At 66.0% G+C, this 14,625-nt stretch overlaps 1 protein-coding gene across 8 annotated transcripts in view; it reads left to right on the forward strand.

Annotated features, from left to right (window-relative positions):
* ADGRB1 (adhesion G protein-coupled receptor B1) overlaps positions 1-14,625 on the forward strand; it is an 80,753-nt gene that overhangs the window by 40,795 nt on the left and 25,333 nt on the right. For all 8 annotated transcript variants that reach the window (XM_027573057.2, XM_027573067.2, XM_027573078.2 and 5 more), the window contains one exon: positions 10,700-10,841. In XM_027573057.2, coding sequence (XP_027428858.1) covers positions 10,700-10,841 — 142 coding nt within the window. The remainder of the gene's footprint in view (positions 1-10,699; positions 10,842-14,625) is intronic.

A 14,625-nucleotide genomic window follows, 5' to 3' on the forward strand; every position in this document is an offset into this window, starting at 1 on the left:
CAGATGGGGCAGGATGGCCAGACCACCCCCGCTCCCCAGCCCAGTCCTCGGCCTGGCCCCTTCCCCAGTACCCTTCTCTTCTCTGAGTGCCCCCCCTACTTTGTCCTTGGGGGGCAGGGGGCTGGCGGAGCTCCGCTGGGGACCTGCCCCCTCCTGCAGGGGCTGCTGAGCCCAGGCCTGCCCGTCTCCTTGCAGGGGTGGGAGCTGGAGGGGACAGACAGGCCACCAGGTCATGGTACCGCCGTTGCTTTCTGGCTGACAGCCCGGCTCCCCCAGCCACTGCCCTCCACCCCGTGGGCCCCTCGCTGCCGCCCCCCCTCAGGGCAGTGGGGACGCGTGGCCCGTTTGTGCCTGGCCCCTGTGCTCAATTCTGCCGTGGCCTCAAACACCACCTGCACTGAGAGGCCTTCCCGCCCATTTTCCTACACCCACAGTCCTGTCTGCCACATCCAGCTCAGACCCCAGCGAGCAAGAAGTCTGTGCAGCCGTGTGTTTCCTGCCTCCTGTTTGCCCCTCCCCCTGCAGAATGGGGGCCCCAGGGCAGGGCCTGGGGCTCGTCCACTGTCCACACGTCTCCCCTGACAGGGACACACAGTAAGCCCCCAGGAGGTGAACAGAGGCTGCTGGACTGTGCCCCATTTGAAGGGGGTCCCTCATCCTCAGGGGACTGGGGATTTGCCCATTCACTCCTTCCCTGCATCCAGCCTGCCCAGTGGGGTCTGACTTCGGTGACAGTGTCCCGCCGTCGAGGTGCCCCCACGCCACCCACCCAGCAAGATATCCACCAGGGTGAGCCCACCCCCTCACCACTCACATATGGGATTTAAGGGGGCCCCTAGGAGGGCAGGGGCCAAGGAAGCTGAGTCTGCCCTGGACATGGCTCCAAACTGTCCCTACTGGAGTGCGCACTTGGGCCGGTATGTCCCAAGGGCAGGGGGGGAGTCTGTGTGGGTCCCCTAGCCACACTTGGCTGGCCAGGAGAGCTCCTCGCTCCAGCTCAGGAATCCCTGGCTCTGCTCACGCTGGCTGTGCAACCCCAAGCCTCAGTTTCCTTGACTGTACAATGGACGAGACAAGTGCCCACCACCACCCAGTCTGGGAAGGTGTCACCAGCCCCCTGACCCCCACCAGGCACCTCCCAGGCCATGCAGAGGATGGGACTGCCAGTGGTGGCCCAGAGCCGGCCCCGGCCCCAGCCGCCCACCCCTCCCCCACCCCTCTCCCCTGCTTTCCCTTCTCGTTCTGCTGGAAAGCCATGCCAGTCGCTTCTGGCCAGTGACAGGCCTGGGGGACATGTCTGGAGAGGGGGCTTTGGCAGAGGAAGGGGGTGGTCTGGCCAGCAGCACGGTGGGGGTGTCAGAGGTGTGCACGGGGCCTGAGCGAGTTGGTGTGGAGGGCGCACCTCGGGATGGGGCCTTTCCTGGATGGAGCGTCGGGCACACAAGCCTCCTACTGCTGTGTGTCCACCTGTGATAGGTGCCCCGGCGTTCGTCCCGTAGCATCTCTACACCCACAGGTGGGTGGGGCCGTGGCCCTGTGAGCGTGGCATCCATGGAGACACAAGGGTCGCGGGGGAGGCCCCCGAGCTCACGAGATCTGCCTGGCAGAGTGGGACCAGCGCTGGGTGGCCTGTGGCCGGCTCGGTTTCGGAGGATACCCGCAGGGGTGGGAGATGGGCCGGGCGGCTGTGGGTGCAGACTGAGTCAACTACGTTGCCTGTCCCTGGTCACGTGGCCAGGCAGACAGAGACCTTGGAAGAGGGGCTTGGGACCAGGCGGGACCATGGTCATCAGCACCCCCACCCACAGGCTCTGCCGTGTGAGCCTGTGCCAGGCTCTGGCTTGGGGAGGGGGTGCGGGCGAAGAAGACGAGCCCGGAGTTGCCCTCAGGGAGGAGGGGCTGGCGGCACAGGGAGCCCAGTGCTGGGCGCTAGAACGCTGGGCCGTGCCAGGAGATTGGGGGGGTGGAGGGGCTGGAGGGGAACGGCGGCCTGGTTGGGCCACGTCAGTGCAGGAAGTGGCGTGTGCGGGGACACAGCAGGGGCCTCTCTGGGCAGGGCCTGGGCCTGGGCTTTAGGATGATCCTAGCAGGGGTTCCATTCACCCGTCCGTCTGTCCTTCGTTCATAGCAATGCCCACCCATAGGGCGTGCTCACCCCACCAGCACTTTCATGCCACTCTGTCCCCCCAGGAAGAGGGCTCAGCTGTGCCCAGACATCTGTTCCTGCAGGGATGGCCCTGCCCAGACCCCGTCCTGCTGCCAGCCCCACGCTCTCGGGGGCCTCTCTGCCCACTGCCTCCCAGGCCCAGCCCACACCGCAGGCTGCCGGGGTTTGCCCACGCTGTCCTTTGCAGTGCCGTCCATCTGTCCTCTCCGAAGCCAGGTCCTCATGTCCAGAGTGCCTGCCCTGGAGCCCTGCCATGACCCGGTAGCTGAGCAGGGAGGAGGAGGGGCTCCTACCCGCGGCAGGCCTGGCCTCAGATCTCGGCCCCATCCCTTGCTAACTGGGTCACGGTGGGTGAGCCATTTTGTCTCCTTGAGACTCAGTTTCCACATCTGTAACACGGGGTTGCTGCACTGCCGAAATGAGGTGATGTGGGTCGAGTCCAGGTTGTGGAGTGGGGAAGTGTTCAGCAAGTAGGCGCCATCCTTACCCCTTCTCCAGGAAGATTGTGGGAGAAGGCCCCTCCCTGGCCTGCACTGTGCCCTGTGGGGTAAGCACCTGCCTCAGGGGCCCGGGGTGAGAATCCGACACCGGGTGGGGGGAGGCTTCCTGGTTCCCCAGCTGGAGGCCACCTGGAGGTGGGCAACAGAGGCCCTCTGGGTCCAAGCACAACACATGCAAAGGGGCTGAGGCAGGGGTCCCCGGGCTGGACTTGCAGGGCAGGTGGCCATCTCCCTTGAGACACTTGCTTCCCTCTTCCAGGGGGTGTGACTGCTCATTTTCTGAGGCAGAAAGGTCTTAATCCCACTCCCCAGGCAGCCGGGGCCTCATGCCCCTGCTGGTGGCCCCGGGGGCCAGTGACGCTCATCTGCAGGGAGCTGACGCGGCTTGCGGGAGGGGGTGACGGGGGGCAGACACGGGAAGGACTTGCAAGCTATCAGCGAGGCCGGAAGGACCGTGGCTGTCCGTTCTCCCCTCTGGGCCTCAGTACCGAGGCACCAGGAAGCAGGGGACGGTGGGATGACCTGGAGGGCACCCGAATCACTGGGCCTTTGGGGTCAGGAGGCCTGCGAGATGCCTGGAAGGTGGGGTGCGGTCAGGGGTGTGACAGGCGGTGGTGACGCTGTGGCTGCCTGCGTGCGTCCTGTCACGGGTGGTGGGGATGGCGGGACTGCCCGAGAGACGGGGTCCGTCTCCGCAGCGCCCCGGACGCGGCAGGCGCCGAGGAACGCTCGCCGGTGAAAGCCGGTGACGGGCTTGGCAATGGTCGCCGTGCTGGTGCCAAGGGGCCGAGGCGGCCGCAGTCGGGACGCTCACGGTGGCGGTGACGCGGGGACCAAGGAGGCCAGCGGTGGTGGGACGGCGGTGGTGATGCGGGTGATGGTGGCAGTAGGCACGTGGCCGATAGTGTGGAGGTGGTGCTGAGGCCGTGGCTCACCAACGTGGCGGCGGTTGATCACATGACACGTCGTTCTGGGGGGGGATGCCGGTGGCGGCGGCGACGCTGACGGGGCAGCGCTGACGCTGACGGGGCAGCGCTGTGGCCACGTGGCAGTGGCGGCGGTGGGGGCGGTGCGGTGACGGGCTGAGCTCGGGGGGGCCTGCAGCCCCCTCCCCGCGGAACCAGGGCACACCCATGGCGCAGGCAGCGAGCCAGAGCACGGCTTTCGGCGTCAGATGCCCCGCAGAGCGGAGAGGGTTGTGGGGGGGGAGAGCGGAGGGAGGCTGTGGCCTCGGGGAGCACCTCTTGGAGGTGCCTGGGCACAGAGCCTGGCAGAGGCTGGCCGGGGAGGTGCTTCCGAATGAATAAGTGAGCACGCCCGTGGACGGTGTATGGGTGTCAAGGCAGTGACCCCTCGAGTGACAGCACGGACGGAGCTTGGCCAGGGGCATACCGGGGGAATTTCTAAGTGAGGTGACAGGCTCGGGTAGGGTCCCCAGGGTGCAGGCCTCTGAGCTGGGAGGGGTTAGCAGGTGGAGCGGGGTCAGCCAGACCCCGGCCTTCTCAGGCCGGATCATTTGCTGGCGGGGCTGGGGGGGCCCAGGGTCCCGCCCTCTCCCGGGGGTTCCCCAGTCTACCCAGGTGAGCGGAGGGGGTGAGGACAAGAGCCTGGACCATGGGGAGGGCCGGGTTTGCAGGCGGGCACAGGCCTGCGGCTGGAAGCACTGACTCAGAGTGTGGCTGGCGCCGGGTGGGAGCGAGGAGGCATCGTGAGCAGCGCAAGGAGCCACGGAGCCTCCAGTCATGAAATCACGAGGCTCAGACACTGTCAGCACCAGGAGAGCCACCCCACGGGCAGGGACACAGGCCTGAGGAGGCGCAGGTCTCATCCGGCAGCTCCCTTAGCAAGACCCAGGTCAGGCACGTGTCCCTCTCCAAGGTCCACGGGTCGCAGACATCAGGGTCCGCTCGCGACCACGGGTGTTGCCCCCAGAACCTGAACCAGGATAGGCTCGAGCTGACGTGGGCCAAGCCGTGGGGAAGCAGACACGACCTGCCCTGCGGGTTCTCATGAGCTGGAGGCCAGCTGGGGTCTGGGCACAGAGGGGAGCTCAGGGAGGCTTCCCTGAAGGACCAGGTGAGTCAGCCAAGGGACAGCAGGGCATGTGGTCAGAGGTACCGGCCAAGATCAAGGCCTGGAAGCAGGAGACGGCGCCTGTGTTCTGGGTCACCAGTGGTACTGTCTGGGCTGGTGTGTGCCGGCAGGTCCAGCGGGGCTAAGGGAGCTTGGGAGTCCTGATAAGTTCTGGCTGCTGGCTGAGGCAGGACCCAGGGAGAGGGGTCCCAGCACAGAAGCGGGGCAGGACCTGATGGAGGGGTCTGGTGCAATGCTCAGGAATTCACAGGCTATCCGGGCAGGCTCCCTGGAGGAGGAGACTCAGCACAAACCTTGATCTATGGCTCAGAAGTCAATAGGCAGAGGTGGGAGGTGGGCCTCCTGATGGATGAAGTGTGATTTAGCAGGGCCTCTGCCTAAGATGGTGGGTTTGGGGAGCACAAGTGGAGGCCAGTCCGCTGAGGATCTTGAAGACCAGGCTGAAGAGTTTTGAGGGGCTTCTAGAAGCCCCTGCCTTCAGGGTCACTTTGCCTGCTCCCAGTTCCCCTATTGGGGTGTGCTGTGCCCACTCCGGCTTTTTTCTGTTGTGTGGGAGGCTACCTATGAGTCATTCACACTCCAGTGTGAATTAGCCCATCAAACCCCAGGGGACCCTGACGGTTCTAGTCCCGTAATAGACCTGCTTCGTGGGCCGGCAGGAGGCATCATGAATGCAGCGAATGCCCTGGCTTGGTGGGTGGACGAGCGGACAAGGGGGGCGGCTCTCAGCGCACCCTCAGTGTTACTGTCCCCTGATGCCCATGGGCATAGCGTCCCCGTGTCTCCCTCAACGGTGTGCTGGCTGAGGATTTGTGCCCACTTCACAGGGGAGGCAGCTCAGCGCCAAGTGGCTGGGACAGAATCTGCCCGAAGTGGGAACAGCTCCCCTTTCTTGGGCTGGGCACTGGCAGGTGGCAGGGGGGCAGGGGTGCCATGGGCTGAGCCTCCTCCCAGGGTCTCTGATGCTCCTTGGCTCCCACCCACCCTGGGCCCCAGGGAGGTGCCTTGGCGGCGCTGCCCGAGCCAGGTTGGGGACCAGGCCTGCTGCTGATGGCTGCCAGCTTGTCTTCTCTGGGCTGCTCTCGCCTGGGACTTGGGCACAGGCAGCGGCCCCACACTGAGTGCTAAGTGTGAGACGAGGTGGGCGTTTGTACTGGGAGCTGGGGTCCGCGGCCTGAACGTGGCCAAAGGGGAGCCCTTGAGGGGCAGAGCGGTGAGGTCAGGCCAGGGAGGCTGGACGGGCCCCTGGGGCCTGGGGGTCTCTCAGTGAGGGGTGGGCGCGTGGGAATTTTGAGCAGAGGATAACATGCCTAACACGTTTCCTGGCACTGTGGGGAGGACAGGTGGAGGCCAGGGGGCGCAGCAGATTTGGCGGGGGTCCCAGCAGGGTAGTGCCAGACGGGTGAGCGGCGGTCCGACTCTTGGGACCTTATGCAGGGAGGCCAGTCGGAGCGGCTCACGGGTCGGCTGTAGGTGTAGGAGGAGCAAGGGAGGAGGCGGCGAGGTCCCCAGGGGCTGCGGAAGTTTAGAGGGGCAGAGGGCCTAGCTGCCCAGTCTGCGCTGGTGCCCCCACTGGTGTGCCGGCAGCAAGGCGAGCGGGCTGGGCCTGGTCCTGCCCTCCCAGAGGAGCAGAGCAGAATGTGCGGTGGGAGAAGGTCCCCAGAGATGGAGGCTGTGGGTCAGGGACGGCCTCACTGGGGGAGCCCCGGAGCCGGCTGTAGCCATGGTGGCCTCCCAGCAGGTCAGGTGGTGTGATGGGGGAGGCATGGTTCTGTCCTGAGAGCCCTGGTCTGCTGGGGGAGACATGGCCCTTTTATGGGAGCCCTGATCTGAGGGGCCCAGGGGCCCCCAAATCCTCCCCTCAACTCCGGCGGGGCGGGGCTCCCTCTCTAACCCCTGGGTCCCCCTGCCCTCCTGGTCCTGGGAGGAGGGGTCACTGAGCCAGTTCCTTCTCCCGCCCTGGGCCTAGTGAGGGTCTCCCGCCCTGGACCTAGTGAGGGGAGGCGGAACAGGTGTCACTGACCCAGATTCCTCAGGCCTGGGCTCAGGGAGGTGGGGGTTGGCTCCATGACCCAGATATTCCAAGTTTCAGAGGCTCAGACAAGAGGCAGCAAATGGTCTCCCAGTGCTTTTGCTGCGGGCAGGAGGAGGGAATGGCCTGCCTGCGCTGCAGAGATGGGGACAGGTGTCCCTAGAGCAGGAAGGATTTCGGTCAGATGTGGGAAGAACTGCCAGATGTTGGGGTATAAGAGGATGTACCCTAGAGGTTTTGCTGAAAGAAAGACTGAGAATTCCCTGGCCTTTCCCAGGTCAGGGGGTGCCTAAGAGGCCAACGAGAGTGCTCGGGTCAGGGACCACCCGTCCACCTGTCTGGCTGCAGGTCAGTCCTTGGCTGATGTCCAGCGTGGCACGGGAGGCGTGGCGAACCACCTGAGCATCCTGCATGGACTGAGTTCTTTTCCTGGCCTGGGGGGGGAGGGACGTTGCTCGGACAGGTCACCTCTCTCTGCTTTGGGTCTCGGGTTATCCTTGAGGATCCCTTTCAGATGTGTTCTTCACAATCCAGTGGTTCAGAGGTTGTATGTCGGAAGCAGATGTCAGACAGATAGTCAGACAGATAAGGACAGGGGCTTATCTGCTGGCCCTGCTGCTGTCTTGCTGTGTGGCCTTGGGCAAGAGCACCCCCTCTCTGAGCCTCAGTTGCTATATCTACACAGTGGCGGCGAGGGCTGTTGCCAAGCTTCAGGGATAAAATGCACAGGAAGCCATTGTCACTGCGGTGTGGGAGGGAGCAACGAGAGGGTCCCGGTCCCTGTGCTGCGTGTCAGGAGCCCGAGCATGCTTCCCTGACACTGGCCACAGCTGCCCACAGAAGCCGGGGAGACGCTGGCATCAGGGACAGGTGGGGCGGAGGGCGCCCGCACGGCAGTCCTGCAGGGTCACGACGAGCCCCCGCCCCCTCGGTGCAGGCCCAGGCACCTTCCAGAGTGACCGCCAGCGGCCGCCTCCTGGACTGCCAGCCCGACCTGCCGGTTCTCTGGACCAGGGGTGGAGGCCTTCTTGTGCCCTTTGTGGCCTGAGGCTGCAGGGCAGGCAAAGTGGGCAGCAGCCCCCCGCCCACCCCCTCCTCCTCGGGAGCCCTGCAGGGCCAGCCAGCAGCCTGGACTGGCGTTCTCCCAGGGGGTGGTGTGCAGCTCTCAGCCTGGCGCCCTGCAGACCTGCCAGCGCTGCCTGGAAACCTGCCAGGCTGCCGGTTCCAGCCAGCTCGGCTCCCCTCACCCCCGGCCACAGGGTGCTGGCCCCGCCTGTCCTCCCAGGCAGGAGAGCTGGGTTCCGCATGCCCCCACCCCCACTTTGCTCAGAGGAGGGGAGCAGAGGCAGAGTCTGCGCCTGAACGAGGAGAAGCCCAACTGTGATTTGAGCCCAGGACAGGCTGGCCATGGACTCCTGCTCTTAAGAGCAGCTCCAGGGCTGATGTCCTGGACAAGCAGTCAGCTTGAGAGAGGGCTGCCCGGCTGCAGATGGGAATGGCCTGTAGGACTCTTTCTCAGAGCGGGCGGTGTTGGGCATCTCCTGGCCTGTGCCGTGTTGGCTGGCTCAGCGTCTGGTCAGCGGCTTGCGCATGCGGGGCAGCAGCCCCATATGCGGCTCCGGGCCTGAGGACAGGACACTCCTGGTGGGAGGGGGGACCCAGGGCAGCGGCAGGGGCCGGGGTCGGCCAGGGCTTAGCGCTCCGTGCCCCTGTTCTGCGTGGTGCTGGGGGATGGAGGGAGAGAGTTGGGGTGTGCCAGGGCACCCCAGCGAGGCCCTGATAAACCTCTGGCCCACAGTGCGGGGAGGACCAGGCTGGGCCTGGGGTACCCCTGGGAGCTCCGGGACTCTCCAGGACCCCTGCACTCCCTTTGCATTCCTGCCATTGTCCTGGTCCTGGTTCTGGTCTGTGGTTAGTGCAGAGGAAGGAAGAGGAGGAGGGGTCTCTGGTGGAGGCTTACCAGGCTTTGACTTTGCTGCACCCCGTGCCCCTTGGGGACTCATGGCTTCTCCTGCATTTATTTTATGGAAACCCCTGACATGGAAGAGCCTTGAGCTCCCCAATGCTGGGCCCTTTGAGCTCAGCCCACGGTGCCTGTGAGAAGAACATGCTCTCTTCTCCCTGAACTCTAGAGATGGAGCAGACCAGCTGGAGCACTGGGGTGGGGGCACTTCCCCGGGGGCCACAGAGCCCCGATGTGCCCTGATGCACCCCGATGCACCCCGCAGAGCCTATGGCCGGCTTCCGGGCCTTGAAACTCCGCCTTGCTGCCACTGTGAACTCGGCTAGCCCCTCAGGTCCCAGCTTTTCTCCTCTGCAAAAGGGGGGCAGGTCCTTCCCTGAGGAAAGAGAATCAAAAGAGCAAGGCCCACGCCCCGGCTTCTGGCCCAGCCCAGAATATATCCCTGCTCCCCGGGGGCCTGAAGCTCAGACCCGGGATTGTGTAACGTCCCCGATGCAACAGAGCCAGTCTGGGGCTCTCAGATCCCTGCAGCTGGAGATCCTAAACATTCCTGGAGATGCTCCCACATACGTGCAGGCACAGTGCCGGGTGCCTCAGGGGCGTGTGCCCACTTCATCCTCCCCATTTTAGAGCTCAGGAAACTAGCAGTGAGAATAGGGAATTTCCCCAGGTGACACGGTGAGGAAGCGGCCGAGGCTGGTCGTTTGCAAACCCAGGTGTTGCGCAGAGGTGGCACCCCCAGGGTCCGTGTGTGTGTAGGGGGGGAGTGTGTGTGCACACGCACACACCTGCCGGGTCAGGGCTCCTGTGGGGAGAGCACTGGGCAAGGAGCAGCTCAGCCCCCAGCCCGCCAGGCATGCACAAGTGCTGGGGTGAAGCAGTCAGCTGCAGGCCCCGGAAGGCACTCTGCAGCTCCATCGCGCTTGGACTGAGAGGCCATGAAGCTGCAGCCTGATTCTAGAGCAGGTCCTGGGAAGACCCTTGCTGCAGAGACCTGGAATTTTCCCCTCAAGTCCTGCGAGGAGGCATGGGGTCTGAGTTATCTGTGGGAGACGGCAGGCCTTTTGTGGCCCTGGATTCACAAGACCACTCCGGGCTGTGGATCCCGAACTGCAGGGTTACCATCCGGCCTCTTCAGACCTCTCCGAGCCCCCTCCCCTTGCCCCGAGCCCGCAGGCCCAGGAACCCCCTACCCCACCCCCCACCCGGAGCGGCCCTCCATGGGCACCCTCTGCAGGCCGGGGGCCCCAGCAGGCTGAGACAAGGCAGGCCCAGCCCAGGGCCAGGTGTGCGTGGCTGGACACTCCTAAGTTCCTGTACTGGCGGGCTGGCCTTGCAGGGTGGGGGACTTGGCGACCGGCTTGCGGAGTAGTGGAGTCCGCCAGTCCCGGTGTTGAAATGGATAGGCGCAATCATGGGCCTCTAGACATTGGGGAAGGCTGTAATGTGCCCGGCCTGGGGCGGCGGACGCCTGGGGCGACCAGCCCGCGGAGGTGGAAGCGGGGGCGGAGGCGGTCCCAAGGTCACCCGCGCGCGGCGCCCGGCTCCGGGGCGGAGGCGGCCCCCCGCACCCCTCCCGGCGCGCCCCCGCCCTGCCCGCCGCCCCCGGCTCCGCTCGGCTCGGCTCCGGCGCGGGCTCCGGCTCGGGGCTCCGGCTCCGGCTCCCGCTCGGGCTCCGGCGCTGGGGGGCGCGGCGGGCGGGGCGCTCGGCGGGCGCGGGGCCAGGGCTCGGCGCCCCGCGCTCCCGCGACTCGCTCTCCCGTGGCTCCGCGGCGGCCATGGGGCGCGGGGGCTCCGGGGGCCGGCGGCGGGGCGGGGCGTGCGGCTGCGGGCGCAGGTGCGGGTGCGGGCCGGCGGGGGGCAGGGGGCCGGGCCGCCGGCCGCCAGCCGCTCACACCGCCCCTGTCCCCCCCCACCCCCACCCCGTGTGTCCCGCCCCCCAGGCCCTCCTCCCCCGCCCCCCCGCAGCTCGGGCCCTGGTCGTGGCGCGGCTGCCGCACGGTGCCCCTCGACGCCCTCCGGACGCGCTGCCTCTGTGACCGGCTCTCCACCTTCGCCATCTTAGCCCAGCTCAGCGCCGACGCGGTGAGACCCCGGCCGGGACACGCGGGGGCGACGGGCGCGGGGGGCGCGGGGGGGAGGGGCGCGGGGGGGGGGCGCGGGGCGGGCGCTTCCGGCGCAGGACGGGTGCGGGAGGGGCCGAACCCAGCCCTGCCCGGGTCTGTGCGCCGGCCGCCGCCCCCCCTCCCGCCGTGGCCTGGCGGCCGGCCGGCCTCTGGAGAGGGTGAGTGGGAGCTGGGCGGGTGGCAGTGTGGAGTTGGGGACTGGCCCCGGAGGGGCTGGGCACACCCTCCCCCCCCCCAGGGACCGATGGGTGAGTTTCCCCCACTCTCCTTGGGGGCTTGGGACCTTGGAGGGAACCGATCCTCAGGGGAGCCAGGCAGGCTGGGCCCAGGCTTTTGAGGACTGGGGGAGGGCTTGGCCTGGCAGAGCAGGCATAGCCACTCACTTAGTCGCTGCTGCCCTCAGCTGGGGGACAGGGCCCTGGGCTGCCACCTTGTTGGAAGACCTTGCCCACCCTCCTCCCCAAGTGCCCCCAGGTCGGGGTCCTGGGGTGGCTGAGGGTGCCGGATCTGGCCCAGGTCCACAGCTCTGCTGGGGAAGGCCCCATCATCTCAGGGGCCTCCTTTCTGTTCCTGATTCTTGTGGGGGCTGCTGGTTTCTATGGCGATGGCGTCTGGGGCCAGCTCCTGGGCTGGGGCCCTGGGTGCTGCACTGGGCCCACTGGGGCTGATGGGCTGTCTCGTCCAGGGCTGAGCTCTATTCACGGGTCCCGGGAAGCTCCCCCCCCCCCCCGCCCAGCCACTGAGCCCCCCGAGGAGGGAAAGGGGCTGGGGTCTTCACTCACTGAGACCCCGGGTCCAGGCCCAGTGTGGAAGGATCATAGAGCAGCAGATGTGGAGGACAGACTGGGGAGGGGGACATGGCTTTCCTGGGTGTTTGGGGCAGCTGGTCCCCATCCAGTCGGGACAGCGCAGCTCTCCCTTCAGGGAGCCCTGGGTTTGATGTGGAAGATGGCTCGAGGCCTTTCTGAGAATGTTCTGCCCACCACCCCTTTGTCCAGTGGGACATGGGCAGGGAGGGCAGTGTTGTCAGCCAGGGTCCCCCAGGGGGGGAGAGCCAAACGCGACCTTAGAGGTCATTGCCGCTAAAACCTTCCATTGACAGGCAGGGAAACTGAGCCCTGGGGAGGGTGACTTGCTCCAGGTCTTGGGGCAAGTCGCCGGACTGGGGTCTGTGCTCTTGGCCCTGACTTCAGTGCACTCTTCCTCATTCTACGGTCCCTGTGACAGGGCTGTTGGTGTTGTTGGTTCTGGGGGAGGGCCCTGAAGGCTGCAGCCAGGGCCATCCTGGGGGCTCCCTGGAAGAGGTGGCTTTCTGTATAGGCGGTCATCAGTGCTAAAGCAGCAGGCTTCTTCTGCACAGGGGAGCAACCAATGGGGCTGGGGGCTTCCTGAGTCCCTGCGAGGCCAGAGCCAGCAGAGCATGGCCCAGCCTTGGGTCCCCAGGTGGCTGCCCATGCTTCGAGTGTAAGGAGGAAGGACCGGGGGCAGGGGAGTGTTCTGGAGTGGGACGTGTGACCAGGGTTAGTGTGGCCAAGTGTTGACACGCAGGTTTGTCCCTCACACACGGTGACTCTAGTCTGGTACTCTGTTCCTCTGAAGCTTTTTCTCCCATCAAACCGAAGTGATCGTGTGTTACTCAGGGTGGCTCTGAGGGGCGGACCAGTTGATGGGGGGGTCCCGCTGGGCCAGGGTCTGCAGCGTGGAGGGCCTACTGCATGCCCAGGCGGTGCCTTCCGCAGAAGGTGGCGTCCCGGTCGGGCGCTGAGCTCCAGGTTGGCTCGGGCACGGAGGCCGGGTTTGGTGAGGGGCAGGAGGCTGATGCTGGTGAAACCAGGCCCTGAAGACTTGGGGCCCAGGACCTCTCCCAGAAGACTGGCCTGCACTGGGTGCCGCCAGGGCTGAGCATTCGGAGGCCGCTCTACCAGGGTGGGCAGGTCTCGGTCTGTGAGGGGTTTGAGGTTTTGTTTGGTAGGGGGGTCGGCAGCTGTAGTTGGGGGGGCTTCTGGTGCCATCCTGACCTACCGTGTCAGCGTACGTAGAGGTGGGACCCCATCCCCATATCCCAGAAGGGGAGCTGAGGCTCAAGGCACAGCAACTCACGGTGGCCAGTCCCCCAGTGGCCTTGGGGCCGAGGGCAGGCTGCCTGGCCGCTGGGAACCTCGGTCTCCTCATCTGTAAGATGGCATAGTAGTTGGCTCTGCCTAATTCCGGGACCCCTCCACGGGCATGGGCATGAGCTCAGAGCCAGAGTGCCAGAAGGACCGGGGTGGGCTCCGCCTCCCACCTGGTACGGGCCTGCCAGCCTGCCATCAAAGCCCTCTAGCACCTCCCTCTCCTTTCCTGGACAGCTCTGGGGCTGACCGCAGAGACACTGAGTTGGGGGGGGGGTCCCCAAGCACAAAGGTGAGATCGCTGTCGTGCAGCCTGTGAGGGGCTGGGGCCGGGGCCTGTGCCAGACCCCAGGCTTGCCCAGGAGGAGCACAGGGTCTGCATCCCGACAGGCCTGTGGCGGCCCAGGCTGAAGGGACAGATGCTCTGGGGGCACAGCAACAGCTTGCGTCCCTCCCCGGGGGTGGTTTGGGAGGGGAGCATGAGGTGGAGGTATAGAGTGGGGCCCTGAGGGGTGAACAGGAGTTCACCAGCTGAGCTTAGTGGAGAGGAGCGGTGGTCATGCCGGGGAAGGTGAGGAAAGCAAAAAGAAGTGGGGGACAAGGTGGGGCTCAGAGGCCAGGGCAGGGGAGCAAGGCCAGTGCGGGGGAGAGCTGGAGCTGCATCCCGAAGGCAGCGGGGAGCTGGGTGGCCGGCAGAGGATGACAGAGGACGGTAGTGGGGTTGGGGCCTTGGAGGGATCCCAGCAGGAATGAGGGCAGAGTACCCCAGCCGGCAGGTGGGGTAGTGGCAGAGGTGGGCTGCGCCTAGGGCAAGATGGGGTGCCACCTGCCTCTTCCCGGCTGGGGTTGGACGGGCGTGGGGATTTGGGTCCGAGCAAGTGGAGAAAATGGGAATCCTGGAGACTGGAGTGGCCACAGGGGACTGGAGTCCAGAACAAGGGCCAAGAGTTAATGGTGGAGATGGAGAGCTGGGGTCACAGGCCAGGAGCCAGGGAGGGCTGAGAGCCCACGCAGGGGCATGGGCGCAGGCGGCCCCCCCGGCTGCCGCCCGAGCTGCGCCTAGAGCCCCTGACCGCTGGAAGGTTGAGTAACGGCTCTGAGTCACATCGGTGAGGGGGCGACGCTGTCTGCCTCCGAGCTGCGGTGGGACTGAACTCAGTGAGGGGTTCGCAGCCCGGCGGGTGGTGGCGCCTGTGCCCACGGCTGCCGCTGTGGCACAGTGTGGCCAGGATGTGCCTGAGAGTGCGTCCCCGGCCTCGCCGGGGTCGGGGCTCGGCGTGTGACGGGGACGCGGGGCTGATCTGTGTGGGAGCTGTGAGCCACGGGTGGTGCAGTAGGAGGACAGCAAGGCTGGTGCTGGAGGAGGGCGATCCGTGTTCAGGACACATCAGATGTGTAGAGAGTTTAAGAGGAGGCTAAAAGCAGGGAGTTTATGGGGTAGAAACCAACGGTAACCATGTGGACGATAAGAGAGAATTCCTGGGTGCGTGGGGGGCCAAGTACCCTGGTGAGTCTCCAGATAAGGCGATGGGCAGAGACGAGGGGCTGGTTCAGACTGAACGTTCAGTGAGGGCCTCTGTGAGGGGGTGACATCTAAGCTGAAGGCAGAGCCAGCCATGTGAAGGTCAGAGG

The sequence above is a fragment of the Zalophus californianus genome, chromosome 4, assembly GCF_009762305.2.
Source record: "Zalophus californianus isolate mZalCal1 chromosome 4, mZalCal1.pri.v2, whole genome shotgun sequence".
NCBI lineage: Eukaryota > Metazoa > Chordata > Mammalia > Carnivora > Otariidae > Zalophus > Zalophus californianus.